The 26817-nt window shown below is 48.4% G+C and overlaps 1 protein-coding gene and 1 pseudogene across 3 annotated transcripts in view; both read right to left on the minus strand.

The window, feature by feature from the left end:
• CABLES1 (Cdk5 and Abl enzyme substrate 1) overlaps positions 1-26817 on the minus strand; it is a 126841-nt gene that overhangs the window by 6973 nt on the left and 93051 nt on the right. For all 3 annotated transcript variants that reach the window (XM_039463716.2, XM_010335507.3, XM_010335510.3), the window contains 3 exons: positions 19349-19445; positions 17998-18154; positions 16822-16925 (listed from right to left, as the gene is read on the minus strand). In XM_039463716.2, coding sequence (XP_039319650.2) covers positions 16822-16925; positions 17998-18154; positions 19349-19445 — 358 coding nt within the window. The remainder of the gene's footprint in view (positions 1-16821; positions 16926-17997; positions 18155-19348; positions 19446-26817) is intronic.
• On the minus strand, positions 5-16815 carry LOC141580811 (developmentally-regulated GTP-binding protein 1 pseudogene; annotated as a pseudogene).

The raw sequence follows: 26817 nt of genomic DNA on the forward strand, positions 1-26817 counted from the left end.
TAACAGACAGGAGAACACGGGTCACTTTTTAAAATAACGGTTGTATGTAATCATTATGCACGACTACAACCAACTTACAACTCCCAAAGCCACGAGCAATGGGAAAACTTAGACTGGAGCTACAACAAGGGTTCGGCGGAATCCGGGAGCCCGAAGGGGCCGTGGCCTTCTGGAGGTAAGCAGAAAACAAGTCACGACTATTAGGATGAGGTGACACTTAGGAAAGCCAGCCTCGAGACCATCAGAAGTCAGGGCCTCTGCCAGTTCCCATATGTCGCCCGGTTCACATAGTACAGGGTTTAAGTGCATGGGGCTTGGAGGTGCACAGACCTGGGTTCAATCCATACTTAAACATTCACCAGTCCAGCGGCTTTGGGAGACTTAATCACCCCAAATCTCAACTCCCACATCTGTAAACAAAAAACAGTAGCAGTGCCTACTTCACACGGCTTTCTGAGAACTATAGGAGAAGTGCCCTGTACGATGCCTGGCATATAGCAAGTGCTCAATAAATGTTAGCTACTGTTCTTTTAAATTAGTTTTTTAAATGGTAGTAAAACATGCATCACATACAATTTACCATTTTAACTGTTCAGTGATATTAAGAACATTCACATCATTGTGCAGCCCTCACCACCAACCATCCAGAGGATCTTTCCACCATCATCCATCCACAGGATCTTTCCACCACCATCCATCCACGGGATCTTTCCACCATCATCCATCCATGGGATCTTTCCACCATCATCTAGCCACGGGATCTTTTCATCTTCCCAAGTGAAACTCTCTGCCCATCAAACGCCAACTCCCCATCCACTCCCTCTAGCTCCTGACAACCATCACCCTACTTTTTGTCTCTATAAATTTGCCTTATGTAAGTTGAATCATCTATTTGTCCTTTTGTCATAGGCTTATTGTATTTAGCATGGAGTCTTTTTTTTTTCTTTTTTTTGAGATGGAGTCTTGCTCTGTGGCCCAGTCTGGAGTACAGTGGTGTGATCTTGGCTTGCTGCAACCTCCACCTCCCGGGTTCAAGCAATTCTCCTGCCTCAGCCTCCTGAGTAGCTGGGATTACAGACATCCACCATCATGCCCAGCTAATTTTAATATTTTTAGTAGAGACGGGGTTTCACCATGTTGGCCAGGCTGGTCTTGAACTCTTGACATGTCTGCCTTAACCTCCCAAAGTTCTGGGATTATAGGTGTGAGCCACCCGTAATCCGTGCCCGGCCTAGCATGGAGTCTTCAAGATTAAATTTCATTATAGCATGTGTCAGAATTTCTTTTAAGGTTGGACACCATTCCACCGTTATGTATATAATGGTAGCTTGCAACAGTCTTTGGAAATCTGTGTTTCCTCCTCCCCTCCCTATTTCTAAATTTGATAAATCCTAAGGTTGTGGCAGGGTGTGGTGGCTCACGCCTGTAATCCTAGCACTTTGGGAGGCTGAGGTGGGCAAATCACGAAGTCAGGAGATCGAGACCATCCTGGCCAACACGGTGAAACCCCGTCTCTAACAAAAATACAAAAATTAGCCGGGCATGGTGGCGTGTGTCTGTAGTCCCAGCTACTTGGGAGGCTGAGGCAGAAGAATTGCTTGAACCTGGGAGGCAGAGGTTGCAGTGAGTTGAGATGGCGCCACTGCACTCCAGCCTGGCAACAGAGTGAGACTCTGTCTCAAAAAAAATAAAAATAAAAAAAATTCAAAGGCTCTTCGGACTCCTTTCTGAATACCCTGGTCTTCCTCATTCCTCTGTGCCCTGTACTGTGAACTCTGAATTAAACATTTTTTTTTCTGGGTTTCCCCAGTTCGTTTCATCCCTCTTCCAGAGTATGTTTGCCAAGGCTGGGTCTCTTTTGGCTGACTACATGCCATAATCTTTTTTTTTTTTTGAGATGCAGTCTTGTTCTGTTGCCCAGGCTAGAATGCAATGGTGCAATCTCAGTTCACTGAAACCTCCACCTCCTGCGTTCGAGCGATTCTCCTGCCTTAGCCTCCTGAGCAGCTGGGACTACAGACGTGTACCACCACTCCCAGCTGATTTTTTTATTTTATGTAGCTGACCAGCCTACCAGGTCTTTTACGTAGTTCAGCATACACAGTGACACCAAGGTAAGACAAATGAAGTTCCAGTTTGGGTGCCTCCATCTCCCTCCCCTGGACACTGATCCAGTGACTGTCAAAGCCAGAAAGAACTCGGGTAGGGTGCTTGATCATGGGGAAGGCTGTTGTGGTTCGCCCGGCAGATGGGAAAGGGGGAAGGTTTCACTCCTTCACAATTTGAATGACATCATCATCCTCCAACGTATGGTCTTTACCCACTTTCTGAGGATTATGTTTCACAGAGAGATCCCAGACCAGAGCATATTTAAATTCTCTGATAAGATTTTTGTGACTCTTCATGTAGAAATCCTCCACTGTGGTCCTGAAGTAAGGAAGCACCACTGGGGACATGTAATCTGGTAACTGGCCTTTGGGTGTGGTGCAAATTCTCACTAGTTTCAGATAGTCCCAGATCTTTTCCAATAGGTCATCAAAATTCCAACAGTGATGGGCAGAGATGGGTACAGTGAGGCACCTTATAGATGATACCCAATTCCTCAGTGGAGCTTTGGTCAATCTTATTTAACACATAGATACAGGAGATATAAACTCTGTTTCCTTCCACCGCATCAATGAGGTCATCAGCTGTAGCAACACTACGTAGAGTCACATCGGCATTATCAATCTGGTATTCGGCCAGAATGCTTTTCACAGTTTCAGCGTGCAGCTCACTCTGGGGGCAAGTGGTTGTGAGATTAATGCCTCCCTTGTCCTTCTTCTTAAAGCCAATGTTGGGGGGTTTGCTGTTCAAGCGAATGCCAAAGCCTTCCAGTTCATTTTCAATTATCTTCTTAAGTCCCAAGGGTTTCAGGACATCCAAAACAATCAGGATCAAGTTACAGGTTCGGGCCACTGCAATGACTTGATGACCTCTACCTTTTCCATCCTTGGCACCTTCAATGATACCTGGGAGATCCAGGAGCTGGATCTTGGCATCTTTGTATCTGATGACACCAGGCACGGTGGTCAGAGTAGCGAATTCATAGGCTGCAATCTCAGAATACACCCCTGCCAGGTTACTAAGCAGTGTTGACTTCCCCACAGATGCAAAACCAACAAATTCAATTGGAGTATCACCTGCCTTGGCCACATCAAAACCTTCTCCTGGGCCTCCACCACCACCCTTTGGAGTAATGAGTTCTCGATGAAGCTTAGCAAGATGAGCCTTAAGCAGCCCTAGGTGGTGTCCTGTGGCCATGTTCTTTTGAGTCCGAGCCATCTCAGCTTCTATCTCCGCGATCTTAGCTAAGGTGCTGCTCATCCTGGCTAGTCCCCTGTGGCCTCCACACTGACTGTCTCTCTTCACACACCTGTGGGCAAACTGACACTGGCACCAGGCACTACTCTAATTTTTGTATTTTTAGTAGAGATGGAGTTTCACCATGTTGGCCAGGCTAGTCTCAAACTCCTGACCTCAGGTTATCCACCCACCTCCGCCTCCCGAAGTGCTAAGATTACAGGTGTGAGCCACTGCGCCCAGCATACATGCCATAATCTTAATCAGCCAAAGCCCAGAAAAGAAGAAACAACAGATTTTGATGTAAAGGTTGATTCCCTGGATGACTCACGCCTGGAAAGCCCATCAAAGGTTTCCTTAACAGCTCTAACAGAAGTTGGTGGCTTTCTCTGGGCACCTCCATTTATAGGATGCTGGATTTTAGTGCAGACATGTGGAATGCCTTTGGTGTCAGTTAGTAGCAAGGAGCAGGCAAGCAGCCAGCACATCCCTGTTCAAAGTGATCTTTACAGTCCTGTCTTTGTTCCTCTGGTGAATAACGGCAAAGCAGAGCAATATTAACTCCAACAATCCCACCAGACTTGTTCAGTTTTCTAGCATTTGGCTGGAAGAGGACTTGGTGGATGCAATGCCACGTCTTATTCCTCTGATACATAGTCTTTCAGGCCCAATCAGGAAGGTCTCCTGACCTGGTCCAGATGTGCCTATTCTGATCTCAGCTAACCACGTGCCCTGCAAGGAGCAGGGAAGGGGCAGCCTAGCTGTGCAGTACCACAGTATTTGGACACATGCACGGTGTTTGGACATTGCTCTCACCGTCAAGGTCAAGCAGAGTGGGCCCCTGTGGCAGCCCTCCAAGGCAGGTTTGTTTCCCTTCTACTTTTAAGAATGGCTCTATTTCATGTCCAACAAATATCTCCTCTGGGTTGAAGGGGATGTAAGATTTCATTTTGGAAACAGGCAGTAGAATGGGGAACCACATCTAACATGCTCACCTCAAGCTGGGAGAGCCCAGCAGCCGACCCTCTTGTTTGCTAAGTAACTAGCACCTTCCTCCTGCTTCTCAACCCCTCACCCCCTATTCCAGGAACCCTGAACTCTCAGAGACAGGCCCCTCCTACTCGTCCTCTACAGAGGAAAGTCAGGAGGTTTGCAATGGTGTGAGCAGGCTGAGGCACCTGCCTTTGTTGGGGGCCTGGAGCCCTGTGAGCGCCACCAAGCATAACCTGCTATCGATCGTGTGGATTTTTAGGACTGGATCCCCCCTCACAGCAACCACAGCAGCTCTGCTTTGCTCTGCCTTATTTGTAGATACAGGCAACACTTCCCTTGAAAGAGAGCTCTCACTGCTTAAAAGGATGTATGCAAATGTGTCCCACCTCTATTTGCAACAGAGGCTCAGAAAAGTGAAAAGGCTCACCCCAGACCTGAGCGAGCACGGGCATCCTGGTCTCCAAGAGCGGCTGCTTCCGGCTGGCACCCCAGGCACTGCCTTCCTGCTTTTCTTTCCTTGATGGTACTGAATAAGCAGCACAGAGCAGCTCCCTACCCAAGGGCTCTAACCAGGATGTCTGAGAAGACAGCTGGCAGTGGAAAGAGCTGGGGCAGGGTGGGGGGCAGGGCAGGTCAAGTCTGCCTTCAGCAAGTCAGGCAACAGGGAGATAGTCACTCAACCTCCCTGAGCCTCACCATCATCTTCTCCAAAATGAGATGAGAAAACCCGATAGGGCTGCTCCCCAGGTTTATCTTGAAGATCAAAAAGAACAAAACGTACATAAAAGAAGCTGGCAAATTTCATCAGGAGCACAAAGTGGGAGATGGCAACAAGTCTGGGCTCTGCTCCATGATGAGTTTTCCAGCCGATTTCCACGTGCCAAAGCCATGGGACTTACTAATCAGGTTCTCCTAGTCTGGCTATTGCCTACTCCTGGTTTGGCTTGGGATGCCACTTCTGCAGGCTCCTCCTCCTAAACCCACAGGGCTGAGGATGCTCTCCCCGGGACTCCACTCCATTCTACTCTAGGATCTAAACATCCAGCCTCCTCCTGGGACGCCCTGCTGTGCTACAGAGGCTGCTCACAGTTACACTTCCCTGACTCCTTTGCAGCTAGGATTCCAAACAGTTCTGGCTCCTCCTCTTGGATGCTCTGGTATGTGAAGGCAGGGCTGGAGCGAGGGCTCTGCTTCTGTTGCTTCTGCTGCTGAGAGGCTCAGGGCAGGAATCCTCAAGTCCTGTCACTAAGCTTCTGTGTCCTCATTTGACAGGTGTAGACCACAGCAGGACAGCATGGATCAGGAGCCAGCAGCCAGTGCCAGTTCCCCAAATCTGAAGCCGAGTCCTGGTCCCAGGCAGCAGCAGCCTCCCGGTGGCACAGTTCTAAAGTGTGGCTTGGGGATCATTCTCGTCAATCATTCTAGTAAGGTGTTTATTAGATACATTTCTTCTTTTTAAAATTTTTTTTTTGAGATGGATTTTTGCTCTTATTGCTCAGGTTGGAACACAATGGCACAATCTCAGCTCACTGCAACTTCTACCTCCTGGGTGCAAGTGATTCTCCTACCTCAGCCTCCCAAGTAGCTGGGATTATAGGCATTCACCACCACACCCAGCTAACTTTGTATTTTTAGTAGAGACTGGTTTTCACCATGTTAGCCAGGCTGGTCTTGAACTCCTGACCTCAGGTGATCCACTTGCCTCAGCCTCCCAAAGCGCTGGGCTTACCGACATGAGCCACGGGGCCCCGCCTTTTTTTTTGTCTTGAGAGACAGGGTTTTCTTACATTTCCAGGTGGGACTCTAAATTCTGGGCTCAAGTGATCCTCCTGCCTCCAATACCCAAGATGGTACAGGATGGTAAATCGTGCTCATTAGTCTGAGCACCAGAGGCTGGCAGAGAATGAGAACATGACTGCATGTCGTTACTGCGTGCTGTAACAAAGTACCCCAGTACAGGGGGATCGAGAGATAGAAATGCATTGTCTCCCAGTCCAGGGGCCCAGGAGTCTGCAATCAAGGTGCTGGCAGGGCCCTCCTCCCTCTGCAGCTCTGGATGGAATCCTTTTGCTGCCTCTTCCTGGCTTTGGGCAGCCCCAGGTGTTCCTCGGCAGGAGGCATCACTCCAGCCTCTGCCTCCATTCCTACATGGTGTGCCTGTCTTCTCTGTAACTGTGTCCTTTGTTAAGAACAGTCATATTAGGGCCCATCCTATTCCAGTATGACCTTCTTTTAACCCATTTCCCTCTGTGGTCACCCTATTTCCAAATTGGGTCACATTCTGAGGTACTGGGCTTAGTACTTTGTATCTTTTTGGGGGAACACAGCTCCACCCATAGCAGCAGCTTGTTCTTAACGGTGCTTCTGTGCAGCTTTGCTGGGTTCTGGACCCAGAGCTGACCACACCTGTGATGCCCCCAGCCCCCACGCCGGCCCCAGCTCTGTCCCACACAGCAGGCTTTGGCCTGAGGGAGAGCGGTATGGGTTTCTTCTTCCGTCCTGGCTTCCTATCGGCTGTGCTCTCTCCAGCCTTGCTTTTGTCCCTGCTTCTCTGAGCTGCGGCTCAGTGGGGAAGAACACAGGCTCAGGAGCCAGAGCCCTGGGTTCAAACCCCAGGTCTGCCACATGGTGCCCGGTGGCCCAGTACACACTGGTTAGGAGCTCTGTGCCTCCGTGTGCTCCTCTGGCTTCTCCAGCACCCTCCTGATGTTGACAGCAGCAGGCACCTGATTTGCGGGGCTGTTCTGTGTCCTACTCCTGCTCAGCTGCATGGGATACACAACTGCCACAGGAGACCGGGCAACGCCCCACTGTGGCATCAGCTGCCAGATCCTGGTTTGGAAGAGGCCCTGCACATCTGGAGCCCACTGTCTGCACTAGCCCCACACTGTCCAGACTCTGGAAACTGAATGGATCACCCTGAGCCCAGGGCCACCCCCTCCAGGCACATTCCAGAGGGGATGACAGTTCTCAGAGTCGTCTCAACTGCAGGTCCCTCTGAGTTCTGGACCCTGAGCAACACTCTGGGGTATAGGAGGTCATGATTCCCTGGCACATCCCATCTTGAAGGAGCCTGATGGTGGCACCTTGGAGGCTGGGCCTCCCAACCATGCCAAGAGATGGCATCCTCTCTTCAGTGCTGGGGGTGAGCTGGGAAGGCAGTACTAGGAGACTGAGACACAGAGGCGGGAGTACCACCGCCCCCAGCCGCTCTTTCTTTCTGGTGTGGGACTGAAGAAATGAAAAGTGAGGCCAATGCTTTACTCAGGTTTGAACTGTATGAATTAGCAAAACCTGCAAGCTGGCCATGGTGGCTCTCACCTGTAATCCCAGTACTTTAGGAGGCTGAGACGGGTGAATCACTTGGGATCAGGAGTTTGAGACCAATCTGGCCAACATGGTAAAACCCCGACTCTACTAAATATACAAAAATTAGCTGGGCATGGTGGTGCGCACCTATAGTCTCAGCTACTCAGGAGGCTGAGGCAGGAGAATCGCTTGAGCCTGGGCAATGAAGGTTGCAGTGGGCCGAGATGGTGCCACTGCCCTCCAGCCTGGGCGACAGAGAGACTGTCTCAAAAATACAAAAAGCAACTTGCAATGCCTGAGTTTTGCCAGCACATGCTACTGTAAATCAAAGTGCTAATTAAACAAGCTGCAACTCCTTCTTGGCCTGGGGCAGTCTGAGTGACCACTGTTTTCAATGCCACCCAATTCCAGGTTATGGGATTCACCAGATGAAGGACTCCTCGTGGCCCGCAGCTGTGGCCCACAGCAGGGCCAGGCGATGTGATGGATGGGTGTTACAACCCTGCAGCAGGCAGTTGTGTTTCTGCAAGGGTGGTCATTCCGTTCATGGAGTGAGAGGTCACTTGAATGCACTGTCAAGCACTTGAATGCCTGGCTGCAGGGAAACTGTGTGTGCACAGCTGCGTACAGGGAAAGGGAAAGGTCAGGTGGAAGGGACTGTCCGCAACACCGATGTCCAGAGACGCAGTTCACAAAGGGGCCCGCCTGCCCTGCCCTGCCCTGCCCTGCTGGAGACAGGGAGTGAGTCAAAAGGTGTGGAGCGGGAGTGAACAAATTCCTTCCGAGATAACAGGAAGAGAGAGGACCACAACTTCGTTATCTGGATGAAGAGTCTCCCATATCTACTGCAGAAACACTGATACATCTTATGCTTTTTTTTTTGAGACCGGATGAGTGACTCTGTCACCCAGGATATAGTGCAGTGGCACTCACTGCAACTTCTGCCTCCCAGGTTCAAGCAATTCTCATGCCTCAGCCTCCCAAGTAGCTGGGACTACAGGTGCACGCCACCACGACTGCCTAATTTTTTGGTAGAGATAGGGTTTCGTCATGCTGACTACGCTGGTCTCGAACTCCTAACCTCAAGTGATCCACCTGCCTCAGCCTCCCAAAGTGCTGGGATGACAGGCGTGAAGCACCATGCCCGGCCCATCCTTTGCTTTGTATAAAAACAAAGCGTCATGAGAAGAGAAGGGGCCTTCATGGGACTGAACTTGGGCCCCATCCTGGCCCACGGTAACAATGCTGTGAAGTGAAGGCCTCTTGGGCGGGTTGGAGTATAACGGGAGAGGATGGGGGATACATACAGCCCAGCAACAATCCTGGAGAACAGCGTGGGGCTCAGAGAAGACAGGTGGCTGGTCTGATTCCAACAGAAACAACAGAAAAGGTACTTCCACTCCATGGCCTGATAAAGCTCCAGCCTCCTTCATTTCCTGCTCTCCTGTCTTCCAAATCTCCCCAGGAATTCTAACAAGCAGTTCTAAGCAGATGTGAGCTTGCCGTACACTCTGCTACTGTTCTCCCCTGACCCACAGGCATTCCTACTGCCGTCTGTACCCCAGGAGCTAGCTGCGAGACCTGGGGCAGGTACGCAGCCTCTGCAAGCCTTGACTCCACGCCATGCCTGTGAAAGGAAGGAGGGATACAGGGAAATGATCCGGACAGCTCCTTCCAGCGCCAACAGCCACAGTGCAACCAGGCTCGCTCTTCTGTTTTGGCCACATTTGTATATAGACGTTCGGGCTCAGCTGGGCACTGGAAAGCAGATGTTCCGTGCTTGTTAAGGTAATTAAGCAGCACAGTGGCCCTCGACTAAATCTAACCACCAACAGATGGGCATTTCAGCTGTTCTAGGCATTTAATCCTTTCCCTAAGAGGACAGTAAATCACAAGGAAACGATGGAAATAAGTGGGTAGCCTACGCAGCCTGGGGCTGCATTTGTTGCTATTTCTACCCATCGAATTCAAAATACCGAATCCTGGATCGACTCTCCTCCCACTGAACTGAAAGGGTTTGCACATGGAGAGGAACACAGGAGGAAAAGCTGCCTGTGCTTCAGGTTTCCCCGGCCATGGGGATTCTCTGGGTGGCTCAGAGCGCGTTCAGTGTCAGGAATTTCAAAACTCCTGCAGTAGTGTCTCCATGCACTTGAGATGACACCAGGTGACTGGCCCTGAGTTTACCAACACCCAGAGAGTATTTGCATGCACTTCTAAACACAAGCTGCTGAAACACTGGCTGCAGAGCATGAGCCAAACTGTGTGTGGAATGTCATGGTCAAAATCACAAAGCGATTGTCAAAGATCTGGGACAAATACATAGAAAGAGAGCAGATGCTGCAATATCTTGGGTAAAATGTCAAACTCAGATTTCATTTTGTATTAGTTTTTCTTTTTTCTTTTCTTTTCTTTTTTTTTTTTTTTTGAGACTGAGTCTTGCTCTTGTCACTCAGGCTGGAGTGCAGTGGTGCAATCTCAGCTCACTGCAACCTCCGCCTCCCGGTTTCAAGTGATTCTCCTGCCTTAGCCTCCTGAATAACTGGGACTACAGGTGCCTGCCGTCACACCTGGCTAATTTTTGTATTTTTTAGTAGAAACGAGGTTTCACCATGTTGGCTAGGCTGGTCTCAAACTCCTGACCTCAGGTAATCCACCCACCTCAGCTTCTCAAAGTGCTGGGATTACAGGCGTGAGCCACTGCTGCCTTGTATTAGTTTAACAAGAAAAAAATAAATTGTAAAGGAGGCTTTAAAGTGAATTGTATGGTGCTGGAATTCTAATAGTGCTGTTAGTAACAACAACATAGACAAAAAAACCAAAACCCACACCCAAAACAACCTTCCCTTTGTATTGGTTTTTGGGGTTTTTTTTTTTTTTTTTTTGAGACAGAGTCTGGCCCTTATCGCGCAGGCTGGAGTACAGTGGCACAATCTAGGCACAATAAGGCATTTCAGGCACTTGATGTGAACACTTAACACCCCAAGCTGGCAGGATGCTCCTCAGCTACTGCCCAGGCCTATGCCCCTGACCAAGCCCTTCAAGCCCCAGGAAGTACCTCAATAGGGAAGTGCCACGCGCCTATGCTTCTACTGTGATGTGACATTTTCTCCAAGAGGGCCTCTCCCCACAACTAAATAAGCCTCAGTCACCTTGAAACCTGAGGCCTTGGAAAGGGTCTTACAAGGGAGGGGAACTCACGCGGCTTTAGCTTCCCAACAAATCCACCCTGCAGACAGGTAAGAAGTGCCCAAAGCATCCAGGTAACTTTTAATGAAATATATTAAAAAATATATAATTATATGTCATATATAATTATATAAATTATAATATATAAATATAATAAATATATAAAAATTATATTATGATTTATATATTTATAAATATATATTTATATCTATCTCTATCACAGGGTGGGAAGAGTCTAATCACCTGCTTCATGGAAGGCTGAGTTAGTCTTTCTTTTACTGAGTCAGTTACTTCCCTCTGCTCACCATTTCATGCTGTACTGAAAAATTAAGTTCTCAGAGATATTCCCCCAGCACCGGGGAGACATAAGGGTAGAGGGAGGGCTTTCTCTACAAGTACTTAGATTATAATATTCGGTAAATAAAAACCAGGCACTTTATCATGGAGATCAATCCGACAGGTTTCTCTTGAGATTTATATGCTTACATGTATTATAAACGATGTTTGTCGGTTTCTTCTTGATGTGAACGTGGTACAAGAGGGATTTCTTAGAGAGGAAAATAATCCAGAAATCCATTCAGGTAACTGAATTTTGTTTGCATTATCTCAGCTCTCCCACTCTCTCTCTCCCTTTAATTGCTTTCCACACCCATAAAGAGGGGGAAAAAAACACAAAAACCCACTACCAACCTGGCCTGCCAGGTTCTAATGATAAATAACCACTCTCTAGTGAAGCTTTAATTATGTGCCAAGCGGTGCAGAGAGCTGGGAGCATCCGCCCTCCCTCTGAGACACACCATCGCCGGCAAGAGGCTGCAGGCAGAGAAGCGGCTCAACATGCTCTCCTGTTCTGTGGTCACCTTCTAGAAACTTGAAGACAAAACCACTGGGCCGCTGAAATTTGTTTTGCACACCTGTCACAGTAATTTTTTTTTTTTGATACAGAGTTTTGCTCTTGTCACCCAGACTGAAGTGCAATGGCATGATCTCAGTTTACTACAATTTCCGCCTCCCAGTTCAAGCGATTCTCCTGCCTCAACCTCCTGAGTAGCCGGGATTACAGGCAAACATCACCATACCTGGCTAATTTTTTTGTATTTTTAGTAAAGACGGAGTTTCGCCATGTTGGCCAGGCTGGTCTTGAACTCCCGACCTCAGGTGATCCACCCGCCTCGGCCTCCCAAAGTGCTGGAATTACAAGCGTGAGCCACCACGCCTGGCCTAGAATTGTTTTTTTTTTTTTAAGTTCAAAGTCTCACCCGTGCCGTTACACAGTAGATAATAGTGAGAATGACTTGCATGGATCAAAGTTTAAAAATACAGATATGGGTACAAGGCTAATTTGAAAAGGGTGTCATTTGCACTCTGTTGACAGGCTTCACCTCTGGAAGCTCTGCACTCTAAGACATGTCCTGACTGTGGTGAAGAGGGGCCTTTTTATAGTACACTTAGGACACACAGGCACATGGATAAACATTCAGCTGCATCATGGCTGGTTAATATCACCTACACTAGGACTCAGAAATCCCGCTCCTAGGTATTTACCCTAAGAGAAATGAAAAAGGATTTCCACAAAAAGACACACACAAGAACGCTGATGGCAGCTGTGTGAACAAACGTCTATCAACAGGAGAAGGGACAAACAAACTGGGCTACAACTTAAACCTACCACTCGGCAATTTTTGTTTGTTGATTGGAGACAGAGTTTTGCTTGTCACCTAGGCTGGGGTGAACAGTGCGATCTCAGCTCACTGCAATCTCTACCTCCTGGTTCAAATGATTATCCCGCCTCAGCTGGGATTATAGGTGCCTGCCACTATGCTCAGCTAACTTTTGTATTTTTAGTAGCGATGCGGTTTCACCATGTTAGCCAGGCTGGTCTCAAACTCCTGGCCTGAAGTGATCCACCCACCTTGGCCTCCCAAAGTGTTGGAATTACAGGCGTGAGCCACTGCACCCGGCCCACTCAGCAATTAAAATATATATATATATACTGATACATATAACATGGGGAAATCTCACATGTTAAGTTGTAGGAAAGAAGATGGACCCTGAAAAAGTATATGCCATAATCCTATTTACATGAAGTCTCAGAATAGGTAAAACTAATCTATGGTGACAACTGAGAACAGCGATTGCCTCGGCAGGAAGGAGATGAGAAGAGTGGGATGGGGAGGAGAACTTTCTGCAGGGACAGAAATGCTCTATGCTCTATATCTGGATCAGAGAGAGGGGTGGTTACAAAATTCATAGAAATGCACTTCAAAGAAACAAGTGCATCTGATTGTCTGTAAATTACTCCTTTTAGTGGCTGCAGCAGGATTTGATGACTGAAAGGATTAGCTCATCAATTTGAGAGCTGCTTGATTCAGCAGAGACTACGTGAGCATCTCAGAGCCTAATTTCCACAGGAACAGGACATCCCAAAACACTGGAGGACAGTCCTAGGATTTCAGGTGGGCGCCTCCGCTGGGCTGGCCACACTGGACTGCCCTGGGGGCCCGAGGAAGATGGGACAGGCAGCGGGACCCTGGGGCTTTGGGGGCTGATATTAAGGGAGATCAGCAGCTCCACACAGACAAATTGGCCTGTGACCCACAAGCCTGCTTCTTCCCCAATCACCAAGCAGAGGTACTGCAGGAAGCTCTGGTGAAACCTCACAGGTGGGTGGGTGGTGCTAGGCTTCCTAGGCCTGACATCCACTGCACGGGGGTGGGGGTGGGGTGCCCCGCCACCCAGGAGGGAATCTGCCCTCTGTCTGGGCAGAGATCCCCACACCAGCCTACTGGCCAAATGTGCCCAGGCCCTCAAAGAGGGTGTTTTACAACCTAGCTCAAAGGAGCCAGGGCCTTTGGAGCCAGGGCCTATTTCAGCGCCAGCTCCCTGCACCTGGGGCCAAGCCATGGGGCAGGGAGGGTTTGTCAGCATCATCATCGGTGGGCTCTGCCTGCTGCCTGTGTGTGTGTAGAGGGAAGGGCAATGACTTTACACTTAGAAATATTCATTTTATGCAAAACCAATCCCCTTCATATTTTGGGGTCTTTCCACTGCGCTCTCCCTACCAAAGCCTGGTGGGGCCGCCTCCTCATCCCTCAGTGCCTGCTTTATTACCACTCCTCGGGGAAGTCTTCCTTGAGGCCAATCCCCTAGGGCCCACCTCCAACCCCTCCATCATTTTCTGTCTCTCTTTTTTTTGAGACAGGGTCTCACTTTGCTGCCCAGGCTGGACTGCAGTGGCTCAATCTCAGCTCACTGCAGCCTCTGCCTCCTGGGTTCAAATGATTCTCCCACCTCAGCCTCCCCAGTAGCTGGGACTACAGGTGCACACCACCACACCCAGCTAAATTTTATATTTTCAGTAGAGATGAGGTTTCACCATGTTGGCCAGGCTGGTCTCGAACTCCTGACCTCAGTTGATTTGGCCTCCTAAAGTGCTGGCATTATATGCGTGAGCCACTGCACCTGGCCTCCTGCTGCTTTTCCAAGATGATTCCTTCCTCATGACTATGGTGATCTGTCTCCCTGTCTGCTGTTTACTCTCTGATTTCCCCACTCTCTCTAAGGGGAAGGAGAACAGGGTTTATGGCTGGTTAGTTCTCCACTGTAAGGAAGCCTGGCTCATAATAAGGCCTCAATCAATATTTGTTGACAGGCGAATTCTATACCTGTTCCCCAACACACAAAAATAAAGCAAACACCCCAGCCCCCCCAAACTGGTCCACTCTGACTCCTACAAGTTCAGTCCAAGCGCATGAGAAATGGCCTGTAACCCATGTTGGCTTCTAGGAAGGAAGTCTCCCGGGAGCTGGGTTGAGGCCCTTTGTAATACACCACACACTGTCAAGAACTTAGACGACAATTCTGAAACGTGGATTTCCCACATTTTATCAAAGTGCCAACATCTGTGGCTAGAATAGGAAACAGAGGTCTCTGGGAGCAGACCAAGAAAATACCGTCCATGAGCAATTCCATTCTCTAAAGCTCGGACTATTCCCGGGAGCACTGACTGCAAAGCCAATGTGGCGAAATGAAAAACAATCCAATTGGAGACATCAAATGAGGAGGGCAGGACATACATGCTGACTTGGCAAGTCTAGCACAGTCTAAGGAGGAAAAGTTGTATGTGTGTACGTGCTCATGCACATATACACATACTGAGGCCTGGAACCTCAAGGCTCATAGTGAAATCATTTAAAGAAAAAAAGATCAGATCTGGCACCAGCCCGACACCAGGCCTATGACGGGAGAAGTCGGCATTATCACCAGGCATAACGTATCTCTGTAGGAGAGCTCCCCACCAGCATCCATCAGAAATAATGCACCTTCCTATTCTCTTGGTTACCTAGAAATCTGCTACACTGCTGGCCCAAAGAATGGTCTTCATGTCCAACCCACAGGTCAGCAGTTCTGGGGCTGACTGCTGGGCTGGGCAACGGGAAAGAGCCCCAAGCCAGGAGTTCTAGCCTCGATAGCCCCATTGCCTGTCTACCAACTAGGAGAGCTTCATTCAGACTCCCTGATCCAGTTTCCTGCCCACGTTACTTAAAGAAAGTGAATTTTAATAAGTCAAGCAGTGAACCACAGAAAGCATCCTTATTCATACACAAGTTCCTCTTTTTGACATCAGGGCAATCATTCAGGTCATTTATTGAACACTTATTACATGTTAGCCTCTGCCAAAGATGAATACGCCCTGGTTTTTTAAATTAATAGGTCATAGAGTGGAAGAAAAGTAACTACATGTCTCTAGTTTTGCTTTCTGTGTTAGGAGTTGGGGCAATTTTGAACTACACGCCTTTGACTTGAATGCATTCTCCAATGACTAAATGCATCCTGGCACCACGTGGTGTGTGAGAATGACCACTGAACTATGTGCCGACATACACGAGGATAGATGCTGAAAGTCACAGGCAAGGGCCCGAATTCTGCCTGGTGTTTCTCTGACAAACAGTGGAGAACCCTAAGCTCTGAATGAAGATCCAGGGGCCCTTTGAGTACAGGGGATGGGTTTCTATTCTGGCTACTGCAGATACAAGAGCCTAGAGGAGAAAAACCCCCTGGTTCACTCCTGAGGCTGGGGCTCCTGAGAATAGCTCAGGCTGGGAGCACAGGGGGGAGGGAACCAGGGGAGGAGGCGCTCAGCTATGCTGGCCCCACATGCTCAGCTCGTGGGCCGGGGCAAGCAAAAGGCTGGGAGTCGGTGGGGCATTCTGGGTGGATGTCTCCCACCCGATGCTGTGTATGGCAGGCCTGGCCAATCGACTGTTCTGGAAGTGCAGCTCCCCCTCCTCCCACAGCAGCCGGGGCTCTGCTTGCCGCAAGAGTCAGGGCGAGTTGGCCCAGAGAAAGCACCCAGGGCCCTGCCAGGCCCCTCTGGTGTCTGCAGAGGAGACGGCAGCCCTTGGTGGTGGGCAACGGTGGTCAGCCGAGAGCAGAAACCAAAATTACACACAGGGAAAAACAGGAAGAGTCCATGAAATAGAAACAGCAGAGAAAGGTTTTGCATGTAACACCCACAGTGTCCTACTTTTGCTTTCCCAGGAGAGAATTCTGTCATCCCCAGCCTGGGGCCAAATGTTTGCTCAGTGTGCACATGGAGGCCGGCAGCCACTGAGGAGCTCCAAACAGAGCTGGACTTGAACTCAGCACTCCAGGGATGGGCCTGGTCCTCCCCACTGGGGTCTGTGGAGGTAAAAGCTTGGACATCCCCCTTCAGAGGAGAGGGTCCCCCAGTCTGGGCTGGTGACTTTGTGGATACCGGCAGCCCAACCTTCACAAACATCCTGAAAGTGGTGTTTGCAGGCCAGGTGGCCAGCAGGATTCTGGACAAGAGGGAATACTGGTCCTTCCATAGGCACCCACACTGGGGAGCCCCTCAGGAAGGCCCCCTAGGCAGAGTAGTCTTTGAACAAGCCCCCAGCCACCTCCAAGCCATGCCGGGCAGCTGAGGCAGTGTGGCAAAAGCAGCCCCCATCCCACGCTACTCACCATGTAGGAAGGGAAGATCAGAACGCGTTTGTGCTTGCCACAAGGCCACTGGGGGTCATCCAAGAGATTTGGGTCATAGTCCATAAAGTCTCCCAGGTCGCTACCTGAATATCACATGCAAAATGCAAAATGATGATTAGTGGCTCCGGACCCTCCCCAGCAGAGAGAATGCCATGTAAAGCTGGACTGAAGCAAGGCTGGCTTTAGGGCACTTAGCTCAGCGTCACGGCACTCACTGACTTTTATTAGACCTCTCCTCATGCCAATCAAGTAAATTCTTTCAAAAGTTTCACCAAATTCCAACATCCTGACATTTCTTATCATTTTAGAAAATTATGTATTAATATCCCTGAGCCAGAGGAGCAAAAGCTTCGCACAGCATGCAAGATGCAGAGGGCACTCTCAGAGTGTGGTCCCGAAGAGGTTCATTTTTCAGACTTGCAGATGATATTCGGAGACGCTTGTGCAGCACGATTTGGTGTGAGTACTTCCAGGCATGCTATTGTGTCTGTATGAATACAAATCACAGCGGCCACCAAGGCACAGCTGTGAGCTATCAGAGGTGGCCGGAACGCTAGGGCAGGGCTTCAGAACTCAGCACTCGGGCAGACCTAGGGAAGTGCACATTCATCTGGAATTTCCCTGAGAGTAGAAATAGCCCTGCTTCCTAAAGCGTTTTCTCCATGTGTCAGTCCTTACAAAGGTTTGATCAGCAAAGCTGGCAGCATGCAAGTCTTCCTTCAGCTGCCAACTCGGTTCACCCACTAGGACAGGCACAAAGGAAACTCTCACACCCGAACCTGTACTTCAGAGCCCAGACTTTTTTTTTTTTTAAATTCTGAACTGAGCACCATGAAAATATAGGACAGAACAAGGTCATGGCTGAGAGGAGCTGAGTGGTCAGAGAAGCTGGGAAACGCAGTCATCTTTGCATGGTGTGCATGGCCTTGGGATTTCTCCAGGTGGAAGCTCAGGCAGTCAGTGACTGGAGCATCTGATTAGAGAGGGATCACCTGTGGCTTGATTGTGGGCCTGCAAGGCCTGAGCTCAGGCTTTCCTAAAAGTCATATCGCCTGTGGGCCTGTCCTCCAGTCTGCACTATGCGGAGACCGGATCCCCATATAAACGGAGGCTCCTCCCACCATGTGCTACCAGACCCAACCAGGCCAAGGTTACCTGTGTCGAGGCTCCCCTGGGTGCCGCTTGCCCGGCCTATGGAGAGGCTGCGGTGGCTCAGGTTACGGAACTGGGAGAAAGAGGAAGTGGAGTCTATGGTATTTCTCCGGGCTCCAAAGGCATTTGTGGGTAACAGAAATTGGGTATAGGAAACAGTCTAAAAGGTGGAGACAAAAACAGGCCAGTGATTATTCCCAGGCATTGCTAGCTCTGCATTCTAATCAAGTTACAGTTGTCACCCAAGTTCAGGCCCACTTTCTCCTATCTGCAATTCTGAAATCCAATGAGATGTGAAAAATGAAATTCGTTTTGGCACGCATTGGTGCCAACACCCAACCTGAACTGACCTAAGGCTATGTGTAGTTTTAATTTATCCCACTTGATCCGATGATTCCTATTAAGTGGCAGAAATATGAATGTAATTGACAATAAGGTACTATCTCAGAACCTGCTGGGGTGTTGTGTTATTCACGAGGCACATGCTGCATTGCTTTTTATAATCTATTAAGTGTGGAATCCCAGAACACTTCAGGCCCCAAGAGTCCCTAGTGAGGGCTGTGGCCTCCTACCATGCTCCTCTAGCAGACACTGCATATGACCCTCCACTCTATGCCATCCTCCCTGGCTCCTATGGGAACACTCCCTCGTTAGGGTTGAACAGAACAAATGCATTGCTTTTTACCTGCCCAGGCAAGCACCTCTCATGTACCCTATCTATACCTTGAGCTCCCAGCAGCCTCATCTGCAAACTACCCTGGGACAGATTCTCCAACAAACAGTTGCATCATTGCTATAAATGGATTTTGGAAGGGTTGATGAGGACTGTCTGGACCCTGCACAAAGGGCAGGGTCATCTTTTAACCTGTCACTCTTGAGACTTCGACCCCAAGGCTCGTTGCATGTTGATGGAAGAAGAATGTGACCGCCATGCTGCTCCATGGTCACAGTGCAAGACTGAGGGACTCTTAGCTTCCTGGGACCATGGGAAGCTACGACACTTTCTAGTAGCCTGAATATTGCTTGCTGACACCACCAGTTAACTGATGTTCAATCCACTCGTCATTCCATCCTTATGGACTTGCCTATGTGTGTGAGGTACTCATAACAGCACATTCAGCTGTAAACAGCACTGGCAGAGAAATCCACGTGCTGTGGGAACTCCCACCATGCTGCTGCTCCATCACTGGCTGCACAATAGGGGAGCCGGGCGGGCTGGCATCACATGCCTGGGAATCTGCCCCAGATCTTGAGTCCTCCACCTCGAGAGAAGCTTGTGGGCTGTCCCCCTTCTCTGCTTCCTGACCCTTGTGCCTTTAGCACAACTTGGTGATTGGTGGCCTGGCAGCCTTACCTTCCCATCAGCACCCAGCTCCACACCTTCCAGACCAATGATCTCTTTCAAACTCACTGCGCCAGCTGATTGTCTTCCTCCATCCAACTTCAAGTCCCTGGGAGGACAAGCCAGAGGAAAAAAAAAATGCTTTTGTGTGCACCCCAAGGAGCCATGACGATGCTTACTGCGTGAGACAACATGGTCACACTGATGATACTGACCAGGTGAGCCCTGGTAAGTGGGACAGCCCTTTGTCCCTCCTTGGGGGCTTGCCAGTGATGCCTTGTTTCAACCATTTTGACATAAATGAAATCCAACTGAACAGAAAGCCTGAAGAGGAAGCTGATGGTTTACAGACATCCCTCCCTCCTTCATGAGGCCCACTATGTTCCCAGAGATGGCCAATGAATACGAGGCCAGGGAGCATTCCCTGAGCATTGTGGGATCACAGTTTGCTGGGATCTAGCTGCTGGGTTCTTTTCTTTTTTGAGACAGAACTTCACTCTTGTTACCCAGGCTGGAGTGTAATGGCACACTCTTGGCTCACTGCAACCTACGCCTCCCAGGTTCAAGTGATTCTTCTGCCTCAGCCTCCCGAGTAGCTGGGATGTAGGCACATGCCACCATGCCCGGCTAATTTTTTGTATTTTCAGTAGAGACAGGATTTCACCAGGTTGGCCAGACTGGTCTCGAACTCTTGACCTCAGTTGATCCACCAACCTTGGCCTCCTGAAGTGCTGGGATTACAGGCGTGAGCCACCGTGCCCAGCCTGGGCTCTTTCTAATGCTGCATGAGACCACCTCTCTTTGCCACTCCCCTTTCTTAGGAGAAATAAATTCTTATCCTAAACAGCTACTGGGTTTATTGTTGGTGATTGAAAAATTAATGCCACAGTAGTTACCTCTACTACCTTGCCAGACCACGTAGAAAATGAGTATCTCTTAATAAAAGAATAATCACTAGTAATAACAAGCATTCATTCATTCATTCATTCAGGGACAAGGTCTTGCTCTGTTGCTTATTAGGCAGTACGCTGGTGTGATCATGGCTCACTGTAGCCTCAAACTCTTGGGCTCCAGCCATCCTCCCATCTTGGCCTCCTAAAGTGCTGAGATTACTTTAGGAGTACTGTGAGCTACTGTGCCTGGCCAACAAGCATTTATTTAGCACTTCACTATTTCCAAAGACTCACACAACACTTCTCTGGTTCTTTAACATGACCCTATGAGAAAGGTACCACTATTTTGATCCAATTTACAGAGAAGGAAACTGAAGCCCTTGGGAGATTGTCAAGGTCACCAGGATAGTTGGCTGGAGAGGAGTTCATCTGATGCCATTTCTAGTACATGACATTGCCATGGAGATGCAAGATGAACTCACTGTGATTCTGCTCAGGTGTTAACTGCTCACATCTCAAAGGACCACACTCTTCCCCTACAGTAATTTTTAAATTTTGCCACATATCAGAATTACCTGGGGATCTCTGACAAACTGTTATCTGGCTCCCACCCCCAGATAGTTGGCATGGGGTGTGACATGGACATCAGGAGTTTTAAACACTCCCCAGGTGATTCCGAACTACAGCCATGTTTGGGAATGACCAGGTTCACATTCTCTCTCTCTGACACCCAGTACCTGTTAGTAAAAGCCACTTCAGACCCACAGCATACTTCGGGTGTGGCCTGGATGGAGGGACCACATTCAGGGGCCATCTCTTACAACCTATGCAAGAACAAATACAAGGCAGAGGCAAACTGCTCCCAGCCAAAGACAAAGCCATCAGGTAAGAAGAGAAGAGGGAGCCAAGTGAGTGGCGAGAAGAGAAGGTGAAAAAGCTATCCCCAAATATAGAAAAAAAAACAGGGATGCTCTGATTCTGCTGAGCCATCATCCTAGTCTCTGGGCATTACCTGGATGAGCCCTTATCCTACCTAGAATGTGGAGTCTGATTAATACAAATGCCCAGACCTTCTGTGGCCAGTAAGTGCTGCATTTTCACCACGGGCTTCCTGGGAGGCCATGGGAGTGCCACATTCAAAACAAAACATTTCTGGAGTCCCTTTCAGAACTGACACGAAAGTCATGCAGAAGAAAGCCAACAATCACCTCTGCTCATGCCCACAAGACTGTCTGCCCTACTGCTGCACCTGCTATGCAGGCAACCCATGGCGATTCTCAAAAGGCTTCTTAAAGCAATTAAGGATGGAGATGACGAATGCATCGGGGCACTGGTATAGGGAAGTGCCTACAAAGCAAAAACGTGAACAAAGCAATAAGGCCAAAATACCTTTGGTGGGTAGGGAGGGAGGGGACTGAACACACGCAGAGCAGGACAAAAATAGCAGCGTCTTCCCTTTCTTTCAAGGACCAACAGCTCAGTTCCACGGGCTTCCTGCCTTTCCAGAGCCAAACCCAGCAAGCATGGTCTCCAAATTCCTAACTCCCAAACAATTTTCTCTTTGTTTCCATTTTGCCAGATGCAGAACGTTACTTAGGGTTGAAATTAATAGAGAAGTAGGAAATATCTTTATGGAGTGAGTAGGCCAAGGGAAATAAGGAGAATTCCAGTAAGCCTGTACTGAGAGGGGCTCTCAGATGGAGAGCTGGCTGCAGGCAGGGGCGGAGTCTCAGTCCATTTTCATATCCTATCTATACAACATCTGATAGCTAATGAACTATTTACTGAGAGCTAGTGCGGCTCTTTGCTGTCTTGCCGGTACTGGTACATACAGATGGCATGAAACATGGGTGATTTTCCACTGTGCCCATTTTCATCTGTCTTCAATTTGCTCACAGGCTCAGTGCTTCCCCGGGGCAGCCTTGTCTTGGCCAGCTGTCTGCCTGCCACCAAATGTGCACATCACACATCACAGTTAACAGAACCGAACCAGCCGTGCCTCTTCCACACTCCCCTTCTTGGAGCTTCCTCCAAAGGAAATGAAGCCCTCACAAAAAATATTCTGATGTGCTCACAGAAAGTCCAAGATTCTATTCCATGAGATAAAACCCAAAACTAACTTAAAGAAACAGGGATTCTTAGACCCCATGGATTGTCCAAGTGTCTCAATGACACACGGACATTTGGGACCACACGAAAGATGGGCAAGTCTCCACCAACCCTACCCATAGAACTGGTCCCTTGAGAAATATCGTGACTCACTATAGTCACCACTTCCCCTGGCTTTCTACTTACGTCATTCTACTTTCTAAATCACTAAGGCCAAGCCAAGTAAGAAAATAAGCAAGAATAGCGGGGCCATCCTCAACTGCTACTGGAGACACGTGAGGCTCGCTACAGACCAGCGCCACATGACAGAACGTCCTGTGATGATGGAGATGCTCCCTATCTACCTTGTCCCGTACAATGGTTGCATGCTGCAACTGAGCGCTTAAAATGTGACCAGCTGACTGAGAAACTGAATGTTTAATTTTATTTCATTTTAATGAATTTAATATGAATTGCCACATGTGGCTACTGACTACTAAGACCCAGGGCTTCCTTGGCAGGACGTTGGCTACCCTTAATAAGTTCCTATGGCAAGATAATATAGTCACAGACATGTAGTGACTTGGATTTGGTCTCCCAGTTTTCTTCCAAAGAGTGGCCTATTTTCTGCCTATTGCCTCTGGGGATGTTGACATTACAGGCCCCTGCAGATGGAGCAGCAGTGTGGATTCACCTAAGTCAGGAGGAAAATGATGATCACGGGCGCCCGATCAAAAGGGACCCAGGCCCTGCACCATCAGCACCCCGAGAATGGGGCTCCCCACCATGGTAAAGATGGATAACTCACACCTGGCACAGAGCAGCAGATCTTTTTGCCTGGAGGGGTCACAGGGTGGGTATGACAGAGTTTTGGCAGTGCCAGGGCAACCAAAGGAGCAATAACCAGTGTGTGTTCCCCAAAGCCTAGGCGTTACAGTAGGTTCCAGGCCCTTCTCTGCACAATACTGGAGAGGGGGAGGAGGGATGCCCAGTGAAAAGAGGGTCTCCATTTCCCCTCAGCCTTGTAGAAGGGGGGCTCAGAGTTCATATTAAGTAGATTTAAAAAGGAGAAATGAGGTGTACGTCAAAGCTACTCACACTCAAAACTTCGCTGACACGGTAATAAATACCATCACAGCTCTAGAGCACTGACAGCTTCATGACGGTGGAGGGCAACTTCTCCATGTTTTTCCTTCCTCGGATTCAGGGAAAGGCTATCACTAACTTCAGGACTACCATTCTGGTGGGCTTGAATTAAGAGCACATGCATACAGATGTGTGCACAGTCAGTCGTCCACAGAAAACAAAACAGATCTCCTTTAAGCCACTTCTAACAACGTCATGGCTTTCAATTTGTGTATGTTAAGATTCTTAGGGTCTTAAAAAAATACATCTTCTGGCCGGGCATGATAACTCGTCCCTGCAGTCCCAGCACTTTGGGAGGCCAAGGCAGGCAGATCACCAAAAGTTGGGAGTTCGAGACCAGCCTGACTAACATGGAGAAACCCATTTTTAGTTTCTACTAAAAATACAAAATTAGCCAGGTGTGGTGATGCATGCCTGTAATCCCAGCTACTTGGGAGTCTGAGGGAGGAAGGCAGAGGTTGCAGTGAGCCAAGACTGCACCACTGCACTCCAGCCTGGGTAACAGAAGCAAAACTCCATCTCAAAAAAGAAAAAAAATATATACATCTTTCACAGAGAGGCTGACAAACTTTTCTGAGTTGATGCTTCTTAGCTAAGGGCTCCGATCAATGTTGCTGGACTCCTTCTGATATTAACAGGAAACATGTAATTGCTGTTCTTTGGTCACATTTGACCCTGTAAACAGCAATTTCACATTATGCCAGGTAGTAGTGTAACAGCTCAGGAATTGCTCAGTCTTTACGTGTGAGCGAAGAGCAGGTGAGGCCCATGGTCTTTGCTGTCCCTCTCTTTTGGAAGCCGGGAAGGCTGGAGTTGCATGCAGAAAGGAACTCTGAATGGTGCAGATTCACCCAACAAGGATCTTTTAAAAACTCCAGTGAAAAAGAATGAAGCAGAAGTCCCAGGGGAGTAGTGATGAAATCTTGGTATTTTCTAAGATCATTGTTTTGAATTCTCATTAAAATGGTCTATAAAAATAGAACTATCTGTTTGGCTGAAATGCCAGCATTAACCCTCCAGCACCAGGAAAGAGCTAGAGCCTGTAGAACTGCAGCTGAAAGTAATTTAAAGCAAACTGAAGCTGGACTTTTCACTTTCTTTGAAAAGGCCAGAAGATTTTTTTCCCAGACACTTCTATTGTTCAAATACTAGTTTATTTTTTAATTTTTGAGACAGAGTTTCACTGCTGTTGCCAGTACAGTGGCACAATCTCGGCTCACTGCAACCTCCACCTCCCAGGTTCAAGAGATTCTCCTGTCTCAACCTCCCAAGTAGCTGGGATTATAGGTACCTGCCACCACGCCCAGCTAAGTTTTATATTTTTAGTAGAAATGGGGTTTCACCATGTTAGCCAGGCTGGCCTTAAACTCCTGACCTCAGTTGATCTGCCCTCCTCATTCTCCCAAAGTGCTGGGATTACAGACATGAACCACTGGCCCTGGATCTACTAATTTATTCATATTCCACCTCCTTTAAAAAATGGCATAGAGGCAAGTTCAAATACTACACATGAATACTGTCTAAAATAGTGTGTATTAGGTTTAAAAACTACAGCTTTTACTCAGAGGTGAATGCTATTAGTCAGGTTATAGGAAATGATCTCACTTCTTCGGACACCCTACATGAACCACTGGCAAGGACCAGTGGACGATGCAAGGCTGTGATTCCTTCTCTCCACAGTCCTGGATAACACTGTGGCTTAGGCGTATGTACCTAGAGGAGCTGCTTTCACATTCTCTGCCAGTTTGTGAACTTCTGCAGAGGCTGTAGGCAATAAGCACACTGAAAATCCAGCACAAAGATAGATATATTTTTTTTACAAAGGCTGACATTTAAAACTGGCCCATGGGGGTGGGGGAGTGGGAGTGACTGGAGGGGGTAAAAGGGAGGGACTCAGAAGATGGGGGGGGGATTAAAATGGGAGATGAAAGTGCATTTGAGGAGACAGCCAAGCAGCAGTTATACCCTTAAGCAACGAGCAGAAAAACAGGTTGGTTCATTTTGGGAGTGTAAGCGCATTCTTCATAGGATGGCACCAAAATAAATTTAATGCTGCTCTCCTTGAATGCCTGTAACTTGCCTGCTAGAAACCCCTGGACCCCTTAGTTTTGGTTTCTTCAGCACAAAGCACACATGCACAGCTGTGGAGTCATCTGATCAGAGCAGGTGGCTAATCTAGATATCGTGGGCCCAACGGGGAATACCTAGGTTATTATTAATCATAAAACGGCAACTCTGGACTTCATCTTTTGTAAAACGCAAATGATTTTGAGTTTCCTCTTCTGTGGCTCCCTGGCAGAGGCTCAGCCAGCTGCTCACTGAGCCATAATGCATGGAATAGGTTTTGACTGGGAAACAAGATTCCCTATGAGATAACGAGAAGTTCAAGCTAAGGCCCTTTCCTCAGGGAGCAGGATGAATGAACTAATAGTACTCTTAAAAAAAAAATAAGACGTAAGATTGAAATATCTAATACCTGGGAACTAGATGAAAAAAGTGTGCTCCAATTAACTAGGTTCCAAAGCTTTCTGCTTCCAAGATGGAGTGGTCCTGACTTCTCTCCACCATCCTTTATCGGTGCTCTAAGCCCAAGACCGTGGAACACCTGCCAGGAGCTCCACTAAACACTAGCTCTTAAAAGGACAACAATAGGTTGAACACTTTGATGTGTAAATAATTTAAAAGCCAATTAAATATTAACAGGATTTCTAGACCCTTCAAAAAGAATAAAGAGTGAGCGATTTCCTGCACCGAAAGCAAAGCCTGCAAGCTGGATTAGGAAAGGAAATACCACTTGTGAGCAAAATTTTAATTAAGAGATTATGTATGCGCTGGAACTCAACGACAAAAGTCTTCCTCTTAGCTTAAGAGTCCCATTTGTCGCCCCTTCCGATATAGTGGAGCTGCCATCTTGGAGCAGACCTGCTTGCTAGCATCAAGCAGAAGGTAGGTGCAGAGGCAATGAGCAGGGGCCATAGCTGATGGTGAAAAGGGAAGTCGAACGCAGCTTTTACTGTAGAAGTCCCTTCCCACTCCCACTCAGCACTCCACCGATAAGCCAACCCCCGCAAGGGCAACTGGCAGACAGTGAAGGGGTCTTAACGGAGCTTATAGCCAAATCTTTGTCTAAAGGCAGCTCCCATAAACAGCCGGATAATGGCGTGAGTCATCCATGAGATCACTCCAGAGTCTGTCTCTATGTGGGAATATGCTTGGTGTAAGGAAAGAAATACAATTTACGAATGTGTAATTTTCCACAACAAAAAATGTTCTGGGGAAAGTGGGTGTGGAAGAAGGGGGCATGGGCCTGCAGCCAGGCAGGGAGCATTTAGGCTTGAGGGCTCTAAGAATAGA

Source organism: Saimiri boliviensis, chromosome 13 (genome assembly GCF_048565385.1).
Source record: "Saimiri boliviensis isolate mSaiBol1 chromosome 13, mSaiBol1.pri, whole genome shotgun sequence".
Taxonomy (NCBI): Eukaryota; Metazoa; Chordata; class Mammalia; order Primates; family Cebidae; genus Saimiri; species Saimiri boliviensis.